Source organism: Mobula hypostoma, chromosome 14 (genome assembly GCF_963921235.1).
Source record: "Mobula hypostoma chromosome 14, sMobHyp1.1, whole genome shotgun sequence".
Lineage (NCBI taxonomy): Eukaryota > Metazoa > Chordata > Chondrichthyes > Myliobatiformes > Myliobatidae > Mobula > Mobula hypostoma.
Genome location: NC_086110.1, coordinates 18,561,143 through 18,581,285, shown reverse-complemented (window position 1 = coordinate 18,581,285; position 20,143 = coordinate 18,561,143). Strand labels below are relative to the sequence as shown.

Sequence of the window (20,143 nt, the reverse complement as noted above, 5' to 3'; positions counted from 1 at the left end):
TACTGTTCCTAGATGCTGCCTGGCCTGCTGAGTTCCTCCAGCATTTTGTGTGTGTGTTGTGTAGGCTAGCTGTTTTGTAGGTTGGTGACTAACAGAACCGTTGGACTCATCTTGTTTTATTTCTGAAGGTGGTTTAAATTAATATGCATATTGCACACTTTACAATTAAAATATGTATTGCTTAATTAGAAAAGTAGCAGTGTTTCCAATCAGATAATGTTCATTGAGCAGTGGCATTGAGAAATCTTTCTTCCATTAATAAAGATTGCACCTGCATAGGACTTGATATATTTTTTTTAAAAAGTCTCTTAAATCAGGCCTACAACTGTGCCTCATGATCAATTGTCCAATCAGAGTGGTTGTGCTGTTAATAAGATTTGCATAGTTGAGAACTACAGTCACTTTTTTCTCCCCCTATTGTCTTTTATCTTCCTCATGATGCCATCTCCAATCAAGAAACAGTCTATCCCAATGCATTTCAAATCACAGGAACTTCAAACTGGTTTGTTTCAAGGAAACCCTGCCCAATTCCCACCAGCATATAACCTGTAGCACTAGTGGTCCCAACACACTGGACCACTGTTATACTAAGATAAGGAATGTCTACCATTCCATGCCCAGTCTGCATTTCAGTAAATCGGATCTCTTGGCTGTCCTTCTACCTGCATACAGGCAGAGGCTAAAGGGCAAAGCTCTAGAGATTAGGACAACAAAGAGGTGGTCATGGGAGACAGAGGAGCGGCTACAGGATTGTTTTGAGAGTTGGTGGATTGGGCCTTGCTTAGGGACTCAGTTGTGATTTGAATAAATACTCCATGGATGTCACAGACTTTACTAAAGCAACACACAAAATGTGGGAGGAACTCAGCAGGCCAAGCAGCATCTGTTGTGGTGGTGGGGGGGGGGGGGAGTACAGTCGACGTTTAGGGCCGAGACCCTTCAGTAGGTGACAACAGGGCTTCACTTGCAGTTGAGGCTCAACACCTTCTATGCTTGCTTTGATCAAACAAGGTGCAATCATCATGAACTCCCACAGCCCCCAATGATCCTGGGTTTTAATCTCAGAGGCTGATGTGTGAGCAGTCTTCTGGAGGGTGAATCCAAGAAAGGCATCTGACCCAGGCAAGGTTTTCACTGAGATCTTTAACCTCTTGCTTCAGTAGTCTGAGGTACCCGCCTGTTTCAAGCAGACTTCGCATATACCAGTGCCTAAGAAGAAGAAAATAACATGTTAACCTCAGTGGCTATCAACCAGTAGCACTTACATCCACAGTGATGAAGTATTTTGAGAGGTTGGTGATGGAACACATCAACTCCTGCCTGAGAAGTGACTTGAATCCGTTCCAATTTGCCTAATAGAGCAATAGGTCTACAGCAGATGCCATCTCATGGGCCTTCACTCAACCCTGGAAAATGTGGACAGCAAAAATGCATCCATTAGGATGCTCTTTGTCGACAACAGCTCAGTGTTCAATGCCATCATTCTCTCAAAACTGATCAATAAGCTCCAAGACTTTCACCTCAATTCCTCCTTGTGCAATTGGATCCTCAATTTCCTCACTTGCAGACCCCAGTCAGTTCAAATTGGCAAAAGCATTTCCTCCATGACCTCTATCAGCACAGATACACCAAAAGGCTGTCTGCTTACCTTCTGCTCTACTCACTTTACACTTAATGCCAGTGTTGCTATGCACAGCTCCAATGCCATACTCAAGTTTGCTGATGACATCACTGTCATAGGCTGTATGAAAGGTGGTGTTGAATCAGCATATAGGATGGAGATTGAAAATCTGCCTGAGTGGTGCCACAACAGCAACCTGTTGCTCAATGTCAACAAGGTCAAGGCACTGATTATTGATTTCAGCAAAAGGAAACCAGAGGTCAATGAGGCAGTCCTCATTGAAGGATTAGAGGTGGAAAAGGTCATTAACTTTAAAGTCCTCGGTGTTATTATTTTGGAGGACCTGTCCTGCGCCCTGCATTTACATAGAAAGCATTGGAATGCCTCCACTCCATTGGAGTTTACAAAGATTTGTTATGTCATCTAAAAATTTGACAGGTTTCTGTAGATGTATAGTGGATAGTGTATTGACTGGCTGCATTACAGCTTGGTTGGAAATATCAATGCTCTTGAATCTGACAAAAGAATAGTGGATATGGCCCAGTCCATCACAGGTAAAGCCATCCCAACCATTGAGCACATCTATATGAAATGCTGACATAGGAAAGCAACATCCATCATATTGCATTGCTATCATTCAGTGATTGGTGTAAGTTGTATTGTGGTTGGTCACACAGCTTTAAAATGGATAGAACCATTGGATTCTAATGTGTAGTTAGCTGATGCTGTAATTTGAACAATGTCCATAGGTCATAAAAGAATCTTGTGTTCCTACTCATTTGAATTGAAAAGAAAAATTCTTTTTTAAAATCCAGGCTTTGGGATATGTAATTAAATAGATTTCCTCCATGCATTGCCTAAATAAAACCATTGTTGGAATCTGGTGTTTAAATCCAAGGTTTATTCAGAAGTCAGGAACAAGGCACACAACTTGTTGCTGCACAATTGTTTTGTTACGAGTTTATAGAACTGAGGAAACTGAACAACAGTGACAGGGAAAGCTAAGATTCAAGGATAAGAATATGGTACCCAGCACAAAACAGCTATTTTATACCCATAGAGATGAGGAAAATTCCATTCTAATCTAGAGATAATAATTCAATTAGAAAGTACTTGGTCAATACTGCAGTAAAAAGTTAACCTACGAGATAAACAATTATTCACTTTATACAGAGCTTTCTAGAGTTATACTTTGTGTAACAATTAAAGGCATATTAAACTGTTATGTATATAAAGCAGGGGTTCCCAACCTTGGGGCTATGGATCCCTTGGTCTATGTCATAAAATAGGTTGGGAACCACTGGGGCTACTTAAAATACAAGCAGATAATTAATTGTTAAACTGCAAAGCAAGTGACAAAACAGTCAGACTCAACACCATCCAAAGTGAAAATGAGACTTTCTGAAAATATGCATATTTAATTGACTTACAGTGAGTTGAATTTAATGTTCATTCTGTTTTGTGGTGACAGATGAAGGCTGGCTGGAAGTAGTGCAGTCGCTGATTAGAGTTATCCCTCTAGAAGATCCACTGGGGCCAGCTGTCATTACATTACTGCTTGATGAGTGTCCACTGCCAACCAAAGTGAGTAGCTCTTGACTAATTTTATTTATTTTAGTTAGCGATAGGGTAGTCCCTTCGGGTCCTTCAAGCCTTGCCACCTCAGGACCCCCACAGCACTGATTTAACCCTACACCTCATCACAGGACAAATTACAATGACCAGTTAACCTACCTGGTATATCTTTGGGCTATGGGAAGAAACAGGAGAAGCCAGGGAATATGCATGCATTCCATGGGAAGGGCATGCAGAGACTCCTTACAGAATGGCGCTGGAATTGAACTCCGAACGCCCTGAGCTACAATAGCATAGCACTAACCGCTGTGCTACCATAGCACCCTTCTAGGCATGTTATAAAGTGCATACCACTTCCTAAAGATTAGCACATTAAAATGTAAACATAAAAAAAGGGCAAAAGATATAAAATAAACGTAAACTGGACTAACTTAAGAATAGATAGCACACCATAATCATTATCAGTAATGCATACCTTTGTGTATTATAATGGTATAATATAATATACCATTATAATATACAAGTCCCAATTTGGCAAAGTTTTGTATTTGAGGAGATTGGGATTTTGAGTAAATTGAGTACATTTGCAACAGCAAAATTTTCCATGGAAATTGTTCAATTTGTAATTATTTAAATTAATAAAACAATGTCAAATATTTTTATCCTTTGTTAGGATGCATTACAGAAGCTATCAGAAATGTTGAATTTAAGTGCATCTCTAGCAAAACGGGATGCCTGCAATCCAGCTAAACATCGCAACACCACTGCAGTACTGGGATGTCTGGCTGAAAAGCTTGCAGGTATGGGCACCATTCTTATTCTCTACCTTCTTTTGCATTCGGTAGAGGGTGGAGGTAATGGTCAACAGGGACGTACAAAGTCCAGTTCTTGAGTTAGTCTTAAATTCTCTTGTGCAATCAGAATGTGTGGAAATTGGTGCCATTCAACACTGGGGAGGGAAGTGGGGGACAGGGTAGGAAGAGAAGTAAATTGTGAAAGAACCAGTCCTGCGGTTCCAACTTCAGGAGCAGTTATTTTTGAAGTACCAAATTATGCCTAATTGAATATCTTTGGCATTCATTACGCAAGTCTGATTTGCCAATGTGAGAAGGGTTGGGGTGGGGGTGGGGAAGAGGGTAGATTTTGAGCAAGTTGTGTAGGATTGCTATTATTGTATAGTGAATACAAAGGTTATCTATAGCATTTTCACACACTGATCCAGTTGTATATTGTGCACAATTTTTGTAGGGGCACAACCTGCAATACATATTCTTATTGCTTATTCTAATATTTTTCTAAGTGGTCAGTATGGAAGTGGAAGAGAAATGTGCGCTTTCAAATGTCTGGTATCATTGTTTACTCAATTTCCCAAGGTGTCTGTTGGCTGTAATTTTCTCGAATATGTATGACTGTTTTAAATCCTGCAGATATTGTTTATCTTTAAGCAGGTTCTGTGAGCTGCTTTAAGGAGAAGAAAGGGAATCTTTTCAAAGCAACATATTTTCAGTAATTACTACCCTTTTTGGAGTTAGGATTATAGAAGATTACTGCCTTTCAGTATTGAGGTGTCGTAGTTCATCGTTATTATTTTACTTGCAGAGTACAGAAGTTTTTAAAGTACTTCCCTGCTTTTTTGTGTGAAAAACCAGACCCCTGTGGTAGTCCTGTGGATAAAAGTAAATAGTCATTTGGATGTCAGGTCTAATCTGGATAAAGCTAGCAAATATCACCTATCAACTTCTAGCTAGTCTGTCTTCCCCTACCCGTCCTCGTTTATTCTGGGGTCTTCCCCTTTTCACTCCAGTCCTGAAGAAGGGTCTCGGCCCAAAACATCAACTATTTATTCATTTCCAGAGATGCTACGTGACCTGCTAAGTTCCCCAGCATTTTTGCGTGTGTTGCTTTGGAAGAATTTCCAGCATCTGCAGAATCTCTTGTGCTTATGTATGTAAAACACCAGCAACTTTGATGTGTGTTGCTTGAATTTCCAGCATCTGCAGAATTCCTGTTGTTTGCATATCAAATGTTACTTTGACTTTTGTTTGAATTCGAAACCCGATTATCTAATTAATAATCCAGCTGTTTGTTTTCTGTGAGTATCCCTGCTTAGTGATATTTTTATGATAATGTCATCAGTTGTTCTCCCCTTCCCTCCTGCCCATAGTTACCATGCCAATGTGATTGATTATTTAAATGATTTGTGAAATTGCTTGGGAAACTTGCTGGCATTTTATACATAAAGGTTAACTCCTGTAGTTCATTGTTGTTATAGCATGGGTAGGCAATATGTAGTCTTCAAATATTTTAGCATCATGCAAAGTAATATGTTGTACTTCAGAAAGGGTGAGGAAACAGAAATAGCCTGATTAGTTCTCTCAGAGGTGTATTTTCTGTTTTCACAATGACTGCCATTGAAGAATAGATTGAATAGGTATTTTCCAAATTGAAAACTTCCTTTATTTTGTACATACAATTACGTATTCTGAGTAGTTTCTCTTAAATGGTCCAATGAAAGGCTGCATTGACATTGCACAACCTCCCTGAAGTGTTTCTGCAGTGTAATTACATCAGTCTTGGGTGAATTGTGCACTGCTTTATTATGGGTGTGACATGGAATGGAAAGTGTCAAATGTAACCCAAAATTGTGTTTTTCTAATGCAGTGCTTTAACTTGTACATTCAAGAACAGTAATAGTTAACTTTGAAATTTAAAGAATGATCATTTCTGAAATTCCCTAAATTTTTGTACAGCAGTCACCATTAATTTCTGATAAACCGATTAAATTGTTGTGACAGAAGGTTACTTTAATAAGGCTTCCAACACTTGTAGGTCCTGCCAGCATTGGTCTTCTCAGCCCGGGCACTTTGGAATATTTACTGGAAAGTTTGGTGAGTACGAAGATTTTAAATGAACTGAGCAATTTAGTAGTTCTATTTCATCTACTAATATTATAATTGGGAGCAGTTTTGGTGTTTATTCACTGATTTGTACATATTGTAGTTCATGCAAAACTGCACAGATGATATTAAATGGGCTTCATTTTGGTTGAAACATTATAGTTCCTGACTGAACCAAGAAAGCGATGACCAAAGGTTTGAATCATGTGGATGATTTAAGGAGCATCTTGGGCAAATGGGGTGCAAAGGTTTATAGGTGATATTCCAGGGCTTCAAGGCACAAATGCCAACAATTGCTACAATTCTGGGACGGTTTAAATCAAGCCAGATCACTGCTTGTCATCTTGGTTGTGCATCACTGAAATGCTGGATTACTTTACTGAGTATGCAATATCAGTTTGTCACCCAAGTCAGGATTATTCAAGACATATATTAATAGAGATCAGTCAATTCACCCACAGCCTAAACATGTTCATTGATTTCTGAGGCACTTTTTAACTTACAGTATCAATTAATACATCTTAACTGAACAATTAAAGAATGCAAGGAGCTGCGACGAGTAGTTGCTTCAGCCCAATATCTCGCTGACACCATCAATTACGTGAGGCAACTCGAGGGCGACATCTACCATCAAAGATCCCATCATCTAGGCCATGCCATCTTGCAACTACCATAAGGCAGGAGTTACCGATTCCTGGAGTCCCACACCACCAGATTCAAGAACAGCTACTTCCCGTCACTCATTTGTCTCAATATGACCACTTTGCATTACAATAGGCGTTATTTATTTTTGTTTTGTATAATTTGTGTTCCTTGTAAATGTGCAGCTGATGCTATATATGCCGGTGATGCTGCTGTTTCCATTGCTTTGTGCATACATATTCTTGTGCATATGACAATAAATTTGCCTTTGACTCATAAGTTGTGCAGTGAACCATGAGTAAAAGCTTTTTCTCTGCATCTGTGCCATTGCCTACTTTGTCCTCCAAGAATCTATCCATAGGGGACATCAATTTTTCAATTTTTCATCTGTTCTGCCCCCTCAAAGATACTCATCCAAAATCTGTCAATTTCCTGCAGTACTCATGACTTCTAGCTTTAATATCATTAGTTCTTAGCTGTCTATGTATTGTCTGGTTGAACAGAAATTTTCAAGTTAATCCAAAAAATTCGAAAAATCCTCTCCACACTCTGAAGCCTTTCAACATTCAATGAGGAAATCCCACCCTCCCTCCCCCCGTTCTTCAGTATTCCAGAGAGTACAGGCCGAGAGCCATCAAACCCTCTTCATTTTATAAGCCTTTCAATGCCAGAATTATATTTGTGAACCTCCTTTGAACTCTCTCCAATGTCAGCATATCCTTTCTTGGATAAGGGGCCAAAAATTACACTCAATACTCCCAAGTGAGGCCTCACCATGACTTATAAAGCCTTGCTTTTATATTCTGGTCCTCTCGAAATATTTCCCTTTCTCACCACTGACTTAGTCTGCAAATTAACCTTTAGGGAATCCTGCATAAGGACTCCCTAGTCCCTTTACATCTTGGATTTTTGAATTTTCTCGCTATTTAAAAAATAGTCTACCCTTTTATTTCTTCTACCAATATGCATAACCCTACATTTCCCAACACTGTATTCCATCGACCACTTCTTTGCCCATTCTCCTAACCTGTCGTAAGCCCTTCTATATCCTCTTTCCAACACTATCTGCGCCTCCACCTATCTTTGTATCATCCGCAAACTTGGCCACAAAGCCATCAATCAATTCCATCATCCAAACCAATGGCATATAATGTAAAAAGAAGCAGTACCAACATATTGCTGTGGGAACACCACTTGTTATCAGCAGCCAGCCAGAAGAGGCTCCCTTTATTCCCACTCGTTGCCTCTTGCCAATCAGTCAAAGGGTTCTCCATGCTGGTATCTTTCCTGTAGTAACATGGGCTCTTAACTTGTTAAGCAGCCACATGTGTGGCACCTTGTCAAAGGCCTTCTGAAAATCGAAGTACACAGCATCAACTGATTCTCCTTTGTTTATCCTTTATCCTTTATTTAAGAAATTCTTTATTTCTTCAAAGAATTCCAACAGATTTGTCAGGCAAATTTTTCCCTTAAGGAAGCCATGCTAACTTCAATCTATTTTATCATGTGCCTCTGAAACCACATCTTTAACAATTGACTCCAACATCATCCCATCCACCAAGGTCAGACTAACTGGCCTATAGTTTTTCTTTTCTTCTGCTTCTCTCCCTTTCTTAAAGAGTAGAGTGACATTTGCAATTCTCTGGACCTCCGGAACCATGCCAGGATCCATTGGTTCTTGAAATATCATTACTAATGCCTCCATGATCTCTTCAGGTACCTCTTTCAGAACCTTGGGATGTAAGCCATCTGGCCCAGGTGACTTGTATACCTACAGACCTTCCAGTTTCCCAAGCACTTTTTCCATAGTAATGACAACTTCACTGACTTCTGCTCCCTGACACTCTCAAACTTCTGGCATACTGCTGGTGTCTTCCACAGTGAAGACTGATGCAAAATACTATTCAGTTTGTCCACCATTTCCATGACCCCCATTACTACACCTCCAGCGTCATTTACCAAGCAGTCTAATATCTACTCTCGCCTCTCTTTTACACTTTGTATATCTGAAGAAACTTTCAGTATTACTGGCTAGCTTCCCTTCGTGTTCCATCATTTCCTCCTTGATAAATTTTTTAGTTGCCTTCTGTTGGTTTTTAAAAGCTTTCCAATCTTTTAAATTCCCACTAACTGTATTGTATGCCCTCTTTTGGCTTTTATGTTGGCTTTGACTTCTCTTGTCAGCCACAGTTGTGTCAATCTTTACTGCTCCAGCAAACTTTCCTGCAAGGGGCAAGGGTATTAGACCCCCTTGGATTCAGGTGTTATCCATCCCTTTTGAACAGGTTGTATATTTCCCAGAAGTGATCCCAATGATCCAGAAATCTGCACCCCTCCTCCCTACACCAGTTCCTCAGCCATGCATTCATCTGCCAAATCATTTTATTCTTACCCTCACTGGTGCGTGGCACAGGCGGCAACCCAGAGATTATTACCCTGGAGGTCCTGCTTTTCAACTTCCTAGCTAGTTCCCTAAAATCTCTTCAGAACCTCTCACCTTTCTTACCTATGTTACCTATGTCACCGGTACTGATATGTACCAAGACTTCTGGCTGCCTATCTTCTCCCTTTGGAATGCCATAATATTGTCAACATGGATTTTAGTGAACCATTTGGCAAAGTCTCTCATAGGAGGTTCTTCCAGAAGATTAAGATGAATGGGATCCACAGTAAATGGGCTGTTTGTATTCAGAGTTGATTTGCCCATTGAAGACAGAGGGTAGTGGTTGATGGGACTCATTCTGGCTGGAGGACTGTGACTCGTGGTGTACTGCACGGGTCCATACTGGGACATCTCCTGTTTGTGATAAACATAAATGACCTGAAGGAAAATGTCAGTGGTTTTTTTAAGTTTGCAGGTGATGTGAAGATTGTGGATAGCATAGGAGACTGGCAGAGGATATCGATCAGAGTCGGGAAGTTATGTTCCAGTATTATCAAACTCTAGTCAGACCCCACCTGGAGTATTACATTCAGTTTAGTCGCCCCATTATAAGTATGTCAAGAGGGTGCAAAAGAGGATTACCAAGTTTGCTGCCTGAATAGAGGGCATGTTCTACAAGGAGAGGTTGGACAAACCTAAGTTGTTTTCTCTGGAGTGGCAGAGGCCTGAGGAGCAATCATCTCAGATTATGAGAGGGATAGATAGAATAAATAGCTAGTATCCTTTTCCAATGGTTGAAATGTCTAATACCACACATTTAAGGTGGGGGATAAGCTCAAAGGAGATGTGCAGGGCACAAGATGGTAAGCCTTGAAGTTGATGGGCGACAGTAGCAGAAGACCACACCTGGTTCCACTCCGTACTTAATAAAGTGGCCACTGAGTTACATGCTATATTTAATTCTATTCTCTCATTTAACCCTTGCCCCAAATGTTGGAAGTAAGAAAAAAAGATTTGATGCATTGAATGGAGTGAACTCCATTTTTCTATCATGTTTTACATTTTACTTCTTAAAATTTTACACATCAGTTAAACATTTTAACATATTAGAGTGATCAAAAGCAGATCTGCCAGACCCTCTGTTTCTCTTTGTCTGGACTAATACATGATAAATATTCAATTATTAATAAATGAATCTGGATTATAATCACTAGCACCTATTCTTGCCATGGTATCGCTTCGTCTGAGCTCAGATTAAATGCTTGGCCTAGCTGCATTGGTCTAAGACCAACTTGGCTAATTTTCTTGCGATTATTGGATACCTGTTCTGAGGAGATGCTTGAGCAAGCTATAATTTGTTTTAAAAATTGTTTCTGCATGGGTAGATCAGACTATTTTTGCTTAATAGTTAAGAATATGTTCTTGAGAATAAGTTTAATTCTATTTTATAATGAATACAATACAATAGAGTTGATTGGTATTGCACTACTCTTAATCATTTTAGTTGAACTTATTCTTGGAATTCCTTCAAATAACTACTAATAAATTACTTTTAAATGTCTATTTCTACAAGCAATTGTGGAACTATCTTTGTTCACCATTTATAAATAGAGCTATAGACTCTGTTATTTGCTTATACATTCCTGGAAAAGAATCCAAAATGATAATATACAAGCCTTAATTTAAGACTGAGGAAAAACTCTGCGATGCATCTGTGGAAATATATTTATTGTGTGACTTCGTATTACAGAATGTAGAGTCTCACCCCATGGTCATGCTTTTCTCTCTTATTGCCCTGGAGAAGTTTGCACAAACAAGTAAGTTTTTGGTAATGTACGGATCTGAGAGAGATATTCTTTGCATGTATTTTGTTTGAAACAAACCCATAGTGCATTGATTGCTGAGGCATATGAGTAGGCCTGAGATTCCAACTCACAGGCTGTTGGCAGCCAGTTCATGATTGGGAATACTGTGCTGCAAGGTTATTGTCTCTGTCACTGGGTGATGTCATCCATAGCAACATCAGTAATTTATATTTGTATGATGGTTTCCCTTCAATCCAAAAGGCAATGATTTACACTGAAATTTCAAAGTATTTCTGAAGGATTCCTACGTGCATGTATACCTTTAGAAATTTTCAATGTACCATAGCTTGTTTCATCTTATAAAAGTTAGATGTGTTAATTATCTAAAGAAAGCTGCTTAAAGTTTTGACCACTTGTTTCCTCCAGCTACTGCCAATAAGCAACATGTCCTGCATTTGCACTTCAAATCCTCATTGAGTACATCAGTGACTGTTTGGTACTTGGGGTCGTTAATTTTAATCATTACCCTCCAACCCCCTCTCTCAAGAAATATGTAATATGTCTGTTTTCCTTTTCAAAGTCCTCTATGCATTTTGCAATTCTGTTATTTGATTATTCCTACGTACCTGTTCAATCCATCTTGCACCATGTCATAATAAATGCTGTTTTAGCAGTTTATCCAGTGAAATGTCAACCAGAATTGTCAATAGTAAGTCCTGGTATAATATTATGCAAATTTAAAGCTGCTTTTAACACTTGAACAATAGTGACACAAAGTGTAAAAAGAGTTCAAATTTGGATGTGTGTGGTGTTATGAATGTTAAATAGTCAAACCTCTGTACGACAAATAGGATTTTAAAGCTGCAAACTGCTATTCTTAATTTTTGCACTTTTTAAAACAAGGACTTCGTTTTTTGTAGCTGCAGGGAAGCATTATCAAATGTAAGTCTTGAAGTATGTACAGTACCTTGAAATATTAAGGAGTGTACTTATTGAAATAACACAATTTTAATTGCAGGTGAAAATAAATTAACCGTCTCTCAATCATACATTAGTGATCAACTACTAATTTTGGAATCATGGGTTAATCACAGAGATTACCTGAAACGACAGGTTGGCTTCTGTGCACAGTGGAGTCTGGATAATTTATGTAAGTTCATAATTTTTTCTCAATGTGCTACTTGGAATTAAATCTTTCCTGGATAAAGTATTCAAATTTTATTGATGTTGTAGCCAATTAGAATTGCTGTACAGTGTGTTTAAAACCTGAATAAATAGATATAAAGTGCAGAAGTACAATGCTACATAAAAAGAATTCTGGTATTAACGTGGAGTAAAAATTGAAGTCGTATCCAGAGAAATTTTGAAATTTGCTGACAAGGATATGAACACACAGGATTATCCTTCAGGCTTGTTTCATCATTCAAGATTATAGATGAGCTGATCAAAGCCTCAGTTTTCTTTCTTTCTTTTTAAATCTTTTTATTGAATAAGTATACAAAAAGGTAAACCATAAAGGCACTAATACACTGTTAGAATATAATAAAATTACAGGAGATATTAATACAAAAAAAATGATACAAACAATGTAATTTAAACATGACATACTAAGGTAACATAATAGTATACTAATTTTTATATATATATATATATCAATAGAGAAAAGGAAAAAAAAACCCAAAAAAAACCCACCGTGCAACTAACTAAAAGCAAAGCAAAGCAATGGGCTAACTTGAAACCAAACAGAGTTAAACTTAAAATCACGTCCTCAATCCCGACCTCCATTAAAAACAGTAAAAAAAAACAAGAAGGGTATATAAATATGGAGCAAAAAAAAGGAGAAAAAAAATTACATTAAATGAAAATATTGAATAAAAGGTCTCCAGGTCTGTTCAAATTTAAGTGAGGAATCATAAAGATTACTTCTAATTTTCTCTAAATTCAAGCATAATATCGTCTGAGAAAACCAAAAAAAGGTAGTTGGAGCATTAAGCTCTTTCCAATGTTGTAAGATACATCTTTTCGCCATTAAAGTAAGAAATGCAATCATTCTACGGGCTGAAGGAGAAAGATTACTGGAAATTTTAGGTAGTCCAAAGATAGCAGTAATAGGGTGAGGAGAGATATCTATATTCAATACCTTGGAGATAATATTAAAAATGTCTCTCCAAAAAGTTTCCAGAGTAGGACAAGACCAAAACATATGAGTTAAAGAGGCTATCTGCCCCGGACATCTATCACAAAAAGGATTAATATGAGAATAAAAGCGAGCTAATTTATCTTTGGACATATGTGCTCTATGAACAACTTTAAATTGAATTAGGGAATGTTTAGCACAAATAGAGGAAGTATTGACTAATTGTAAAATCTGCCCCCAGTTATCCACGGAAATGATAGACCCCAATTCCTGTTCCCAATCTACCCTAATCTTATCAAATGGAGCTTTCCTAAGTTTCATAATAATATTATAAATCTTAGCCGATGCACCTTTCTGACATGGATTAAGGTTAATTATAGTATCTAAAATGTATGTAGGAGGAAGCATTGGAAAAGAAGAAAGTATAGTACTTAGGAAATTTCTAACTTGTAGATATCTTAAAAAAATGTATTCTTGATCAATTATATTTATTAGATAATTGTTCAAAAGACATAAGGGAACCATCTAAAAATAAATCCAAAAACCGTGAAATACCCTTAGTCTTCCAAATTTGAAAAGCACGATCCGTAAAAGAGGGAGGAAAAAATATGTTACCTAAAATAGGAATCGCTAGCCCAAATTGGTTAAGATCAAAAAATTTTCTGAATTGAAACCAAATACGTAAGGTATATTTAACTATCGGGTTAGATACCTGTTTGAGGCGTTTCAAATCAAAAGGAAAAGAGGAACCTAAAATAGAGCCAAGTGTATAGCCCTGAACAGATTGTAATTCCAATGCTACCCATTTAGGAATGGATAGTATATCCTGGTCAAGTAACCAAAATTTCATATGTCGAATATTAATTGCCCAATAATAAAATCTAAAGTTGGGTAATGCTAAACCTCCATCTCTCTTAGCTTTCTGTAAATGTATTTTACCCAGTCTCGGGTTTTTATCTTGCCAAATAAATGAAGAAATTTTTGAGTCAACTTTATCAAAAAAAAGATTTTGGAACAAAGATTGGTAATGCCTGAAATATATATAGAAATTTTGCCAAAAAAAAATCTTAACTCCATTAATACGACCAATCAAAGTTAAATATAAAGGAAACCATTTAGATGAAAGTTGAGTAATATGGTCAATTAAGGGTAAAAAGTTAATCTTAAATAAATCTTTGTATTTACAAGTAATTTTAATCCCAAGATATGAAAAATAATTATTAATCAATTTAAATGGAAAGTTATGATATAAGGGAAGTTGTTTATTAATCGGGAAAAGTTCACTCTTACTAAGATTTAATTTATAACCTGAAAAGAGAATAAATTGTGCTAATAACTCTAAAACAGCAGGGATGGATTTTTGAGGATTAGAAATATATAAAAGTAAGTCATCAGCATAGAGTGATATTCTATGGGACTTTAAGCCCCGAGTTATCCCAGTAATATTTGGAGATTCTCGAATGGCAATTGCAAGAGGTTCTAATGCAATATCAAATAATAAAGGACTAAGAGGACAACCTTGTCGAGTGCCTCGAAAAAGAGGGAAAAAAGGTGAGCTTAGAGAGTTAGTATGGACCGAGGCCACAGGAGAATGATATAACAGTTTGATCCAGGATATAAATTTCGAGCTAAAATTAAACATTTCAAGCACCTTAAATAAGTAAGGCCATTCTACTCTATCAAAAGCTTTCTCAGCATCTAAAGAGATAACACACTCAGGAACATTTTGTGAGGGGGTATAAACAATATTTAACAGTGTGTGAATGTTATAAAAAGAGTAACGACCTTTAATAAAACCCGTTTGGTCTTCCGAAATAATAAAAGGAAGTACTTTTTCTAATCTGTTTGCTAATAACTTAGAAAAAACTTTAGAATCAACATTTAATAAAGATATTGGTCTATAAGATGCACATTGAGCAGGATCTTTATCCTTCTTTAATATTAGAGAGATTGACGCTCTATTGAAAGATTCGGGAAGTTTACCAAGTTTTAATGAAGCCTCGAAAACCCTACAGAACCAAGGAATTAATGAAGGTGCAAAACATTTATAAAATTCTAAGGTAAACCCATCAGGGCCAGGAGCTTTCCCCAAATTCATAGAGGAAGTAACATTCTTAATCTCATCAGTGGTAATGGGAGTATCTAACATAGAAGACATATCCTGTGAAATCTCAGGGAAGTCTAGGTTGTCTAAAAAATCATTCATATATTTAGAGTCTCGAGGAGACTCTGATTGATATAAGGAAGAATAAAAATCACAGAAGGTTTGATTAATCCCCACATGATCAAGTATCAGTCAGTCATTTTGATTATAAATCTGATTAATTTGAGATTTAGCATAATTAGACTTCAATTGGTTAGCCAGCAGTTTGCCAATTTTGTCACTATGTACATAAAATTCACTTCTTGTTTTCTTTAATTGGTTTACAATCGAGGACGAAAGTAATAAACTGTGTTCCATTTGAAGTTCAGTTCTTTGTTTATATAACTCCTCAGAGGGAGCTGTAACATATTTCTTATCAATTTCCTTAATCTTGTCCACAATTACCAACTCCTCCTGCTTCAGCTTCTTCCTCAAAGCAGCAGAATACGAGATAATCTGACCACGAATATAAGCTTTAAAAGTATCCCAAAGAATGTTCACAGAAATATCCTCTGTATAGTTGATTGTAAAAAAAAAAGATCAATCTGTTCATTCATAAAGTTAACAAAGTCCGAGTCCTGAAGCAACAGCGAATTAAAACGCCATTGTCTATTATTTTGTGTATTGGCCTGAATTTTAATAGAAAGCTTAAGTGGAGCATGATCCGAAATGGTTATAGAGTCATAATCACATTTAATCACTGAAGAAATAAGACGAGAGTCAATAAAGAAATAATCAATTCTTGAATAGGAATGGTGAACATGTGAAAAAAAGAAAAATCTTTTTCCTGAGGATGCAAAAAACGCCAAACGTCCGTCGACCCAGAATCAGAGAGGAATGAATTAATCAAAGTTGCAGATTTATTAGGTAAGGTCCGTAGAGAAGCCGAACGGTCCAAAGCTGGAGATAAACAGGTATTAAGATCTCCGCCCCAGATCAATGAAAACTCATTCAAATTCGGGAACTGATTGAATAATGATTTATAAAATTCCGGACAATCCATATTAGGAGCATAAACATTAACCAAAACTACCTTTTTATTAAATAGTAGACCACTAACCAGTAGAAATCTACCATTCGGATCAGAAATAATATCATGTTGTATAAAAGTAACTGAGGAGTCTATAAAAATAGAGACGCCTCGAATCTTAGCGTAGGAGTTCGAATGAAACTGTTGGCCCTTCCAGAATTTAAAAAAACGTAGTCTGTCCCCTCTCCGCACATGGGTCTCTTGTAAAAATAAAATTTGTGCTTTAAGTCTCCGGAACACTTTAAAAACTTTTTTCCTTTTAATAGGATGATTAAGACCATTAGTATTCCAGGAGACAAAATTAATAATAGACTCCATAAACCCTAAAGTCAACTCGCAACAAGGAGGATTGACTATAGGCTTGACCCATGAACCCGGAAAGGGAACAGAACAAATAAGAGATACTGGGAAGGAGAACGCAACCAATACTTCAATAGTGTACATAGCCCAAGAAGAAAGAAACTAAAACGTGAAGCCCCTCCCACCACCCCCCACCCCATGACCCAAAGGCTAAATCTAACGCAGACCAGCCAGAAAGAAGCAAGCACTAAAACTACCCCCATGACTTCCGGTATACGCTCCCTAAAAAAAGTGTAAATATAAAAAAGATCAGCTAATTATAAACCAGTAAAAAAATAAAAAAAGGTAAATCAATTAAAACAAACACTTAATATAACAGAGAAAAAGCCAGAAAATATAAAAAAAACCGCAACAAACCCCAGACCCTATGAGTAAACAGAAAAAGAAATGAAATTATTAACATAAACTAGTTATGAAAACCTACAAAAAAGTAGATTTAAAAACTACAAAATTTAAGGCCTCAAAGGAAATACGTAGAATGACGGTGAGAGAATAACCACCCAGAATCCCCTGGGAAAAAGAAAGGAATGACGCAGATAAAAAGAAAGTTTAGCAACCATATTAATTAATCAAAAATAAACTTTTCTGCCCATATAGGGCAAAAAAAAATTAAAACTGACAAATTCACAACCTCCGATCAAACGGAGATAGTTAAAAATTATGATTAAGATGTTGAAGGTGAAAATTGATCCAGATAACTCTGGGCATCTGATGGAGATTGAAAAGAACGGAGGGCTCCATCCAACGTACGAATCCTTAGACATGCAGGGTAAAGCAGCGCTGGTTTTAAATCCATCTTGTAGAGTTCCGACATCACAGATCTGTAACGAACCCATTGATCCCGAATTGGTTTACTGAAATCCTCCACGAATGTAACCTTTAGATCGAACGAAACGAAACAGTTTCTCCTTGTCTTGAAAGTAATGAAAGCGTAAGATGACATGTCGAGGTTTATCTGACTTAGACGAGTATGATGGAACTCTGTGAACGCGATCCAATAACGGTGGTTGGTCAGGAAATACAGTAGGAAATGCATCTTTTAAAAGTTGAGAAAAATACTTCATAGGGTTATCAGATTCAACAGCTTCACACACCCCAATCATTGGAAGATTCTGCCGTCGCATTCTGGATTCTAAGTCAGAGTTTTTAAAGGTCAGAAAGTCAAGTTTCTTCTTCATTACATTAATTGTTTCTTCGATTTTCTCCATCTTAAGTTCATTTTGTTGCGTGGATTTTTGAAGATCAGATATAGCCGACTGATGTTCTGTAGTAGATGTTTGTATCTTATTGATTGAATCGGCAATTTTCTGGAAATTAATTGAAATTTCCGCACGAATCAGCTCCGTAACAGAGGTTGAAATTTCCCTTTGAATTAGCTCCGATATAGCTTTCAAAGTCAACGGTGGTTCAGTCAGAGGAAAATCGGTACCTTTCGGTCTAACCGGAGGTTTGCCGTCCTTCCTGTTTTTTCCATTCTTAGACATAGCAGACCTTAAATGCATCCGATTATCAAAGAGCCCAATTTATTTCAAAATATTGTAAAAGTCGATGCCTTAATGGTTAATTAAAATATAGCTGATCATAAGAAGAAAAACTCAGAGGTAATGGAGCAAGTCAAGAACACGACTTCACTCCATGAGCTCTACTGGAAGTTCGCCTCAGTTTTGCATTCCCATCCACTTATGGTAACCTTTTACTTCTGACTATCTGTCAACCTCATAAATATTCAAAATATTCATAGGTGGTACTTCCACCACCTATGGAAAAGTTCCACAAACAGTCCCTCAGAAGCATAAAGAAACCTTTCTTTATCTATCTCAAATAAGTGACTTTATATTTTGAGTAGTGACACCCTACTTCAAGATTCTCTCACAGGAAGTAACTCCTCCAAGTTCAGGCTATGAAGAACCATTGGGATTTTTTTGGTTTAGTGAAATTGCTTCGTATTTTTCTATTCAAGCAGGTACAAGGCTAGTTTGCAAAAATTTTCTACAGGGTAACACAGCCATTTCAGATAATTGGGCTAGCAAGCCTTCACTAAACTGTTAAAACTTTGTGCATCACTGGTCTCCTTTAAGGAATGATGTTAGAGTACTCAAGGTATGGTCTTGCCAGTGTTTAATGTAGCTGCAATATCCTTCCTGCTTTTGTATTTGATTTCCCCTACTTTTTGAAATGCATGAACATTAGCAGGTAGGGAACGATCCACTGATAGATTCATCAACTGAAATGGTTTGCGTATTTCATAGACATCCCTCTTTCCCTATCTGCAGCCTTTGGAAAGCTCACTTGCCAAGCCAGTGGATAAGGATGGAATAGAAACTTTGGGAAATGTGTCTGGCTCTAAGCATTGCTCAGTTTAATTTGCTCCATGGTCCAATGTTTTCTAACATTCTCCATGTAGACACCCATTCTAGCTATAGATTGCAAGAGGGGAATTGAAAGTTTGCATTCACCCATTAGTTTCTATTCCATAGGTCCACTAAGCTGGCATGGTGTATCTCTAGCATTTAATATTTTGAAGTGTTCGGGTTTAAAACAAGAACGGTACAGAACAGTACTGGCCCTTTGGCTCATGATGTTGTGCTGATGAATATTAACCCCTTCCTGATCAACGATCAATCTAATCCTTCCCACTTGAGCAGTCCATTTTTTTTTAAAGTCCCTGTGCCTATCTAAGATTCACATAGATGCCCCTTTTGTATCAGGCAGTGTGTTCCAGGCACTCACCACTCTCTGTTTTAAAAAAAAAATCTACCTCTGCATCTCCCCTAAACTTTCCACCACTTATCTTTAAATGAATGGTCTGATGTTGGCCACAGCTACACTGCAAAAGATACTGGCTGGACACACTATTTATGCTCCTCATAATCTTATACACCTCTGTCAAGTTGCCTCTCATCCTCTATCACTCCAAAGAGAAAAGATGTAGCTCACAAAACCTTTCCTCACAGGGCATATTCTCTAATCCAAGCAGCAACCTGGTAAATCTCTGCACCCTCTCGGAAACACTCCTCTGATTTAATTTCTCTGACATTAAATGTACCTTTGAAACCTTTGAGTATTGTATTTAGTTATGGTCACCCTGTTTCAAAGGTACGTTTAATGTCAGAGAAATGTATTCAATTTACATCCCGAAATGCTTTTTCTTCACAACCTTCCATGAAAACAGAGGAGTGCCCTTAAAGAATGAATGCCAGTTAAATGTTAGAACCCCAAACTCCTAGGGTAATCTAGCCAATTTTTTAGAGCTTCGTTGATCTTGAAATCAATCCCCTGGACTAATGAATGCCAGCATAACATACGCCCTTTTAACCGCCCTATTAATTTGCATGGCATCTTTGAGAGATCTATGGATCCTAACCCTAAGTTCAGTCCGTACTAACCTTGTACTCTTCCTTCAGCTGAGTCTTCCATAGTGTATCACTTGACACTTTTCCCTTTTGTGTGCCATCTGCTATGTCTCCACCCAAATATGTATCCTGTCTATCCTTTTGTAACCTACAACAGAGCTCTGTGCTCTCATGGCACCTGCAACCTTCATGTCATC

At 37.5% G+C, this 20,143-nt stretch overlaps 1 protein-coding gene across 1 annotated transcript in view; it reads left to right on the top strand.

The window, feature by feature from the left end:
- rspry1 (ring finger and SPRY domain containing 1) overlaps positions 1 to 20,143 on the top strand; it is a 71,781-nt gene that overhangs the window by 34,544 nt on the left and 17,094 nt on the right. Inside the window, exons 3-7 of the mRNA XM_063066737.1 lie at positions 3,093 to 3,205; positions 3,870 to 3,996; positions 6,026 to 6,084; positions 10,869 to 10,935; positions 11,942 to 12,073. Coding sequence (XP_062922807.1) covers positions 3,093 to 3,205; positions 3,870 to 3,996; positions 6,026 to 6,084; positions 10,869 to 10,935; positions 11,942 to 12,073 — 498 coding nt within the window. The remainder of the gene's footprint in view (positions 1 to 3,092; positions 3,206 to 3,869; positions 3,997 to 6,025; positions 6,085 to 10,868; positions 10,936 to 11,941; positions 12,074 to 20,143) is intronic.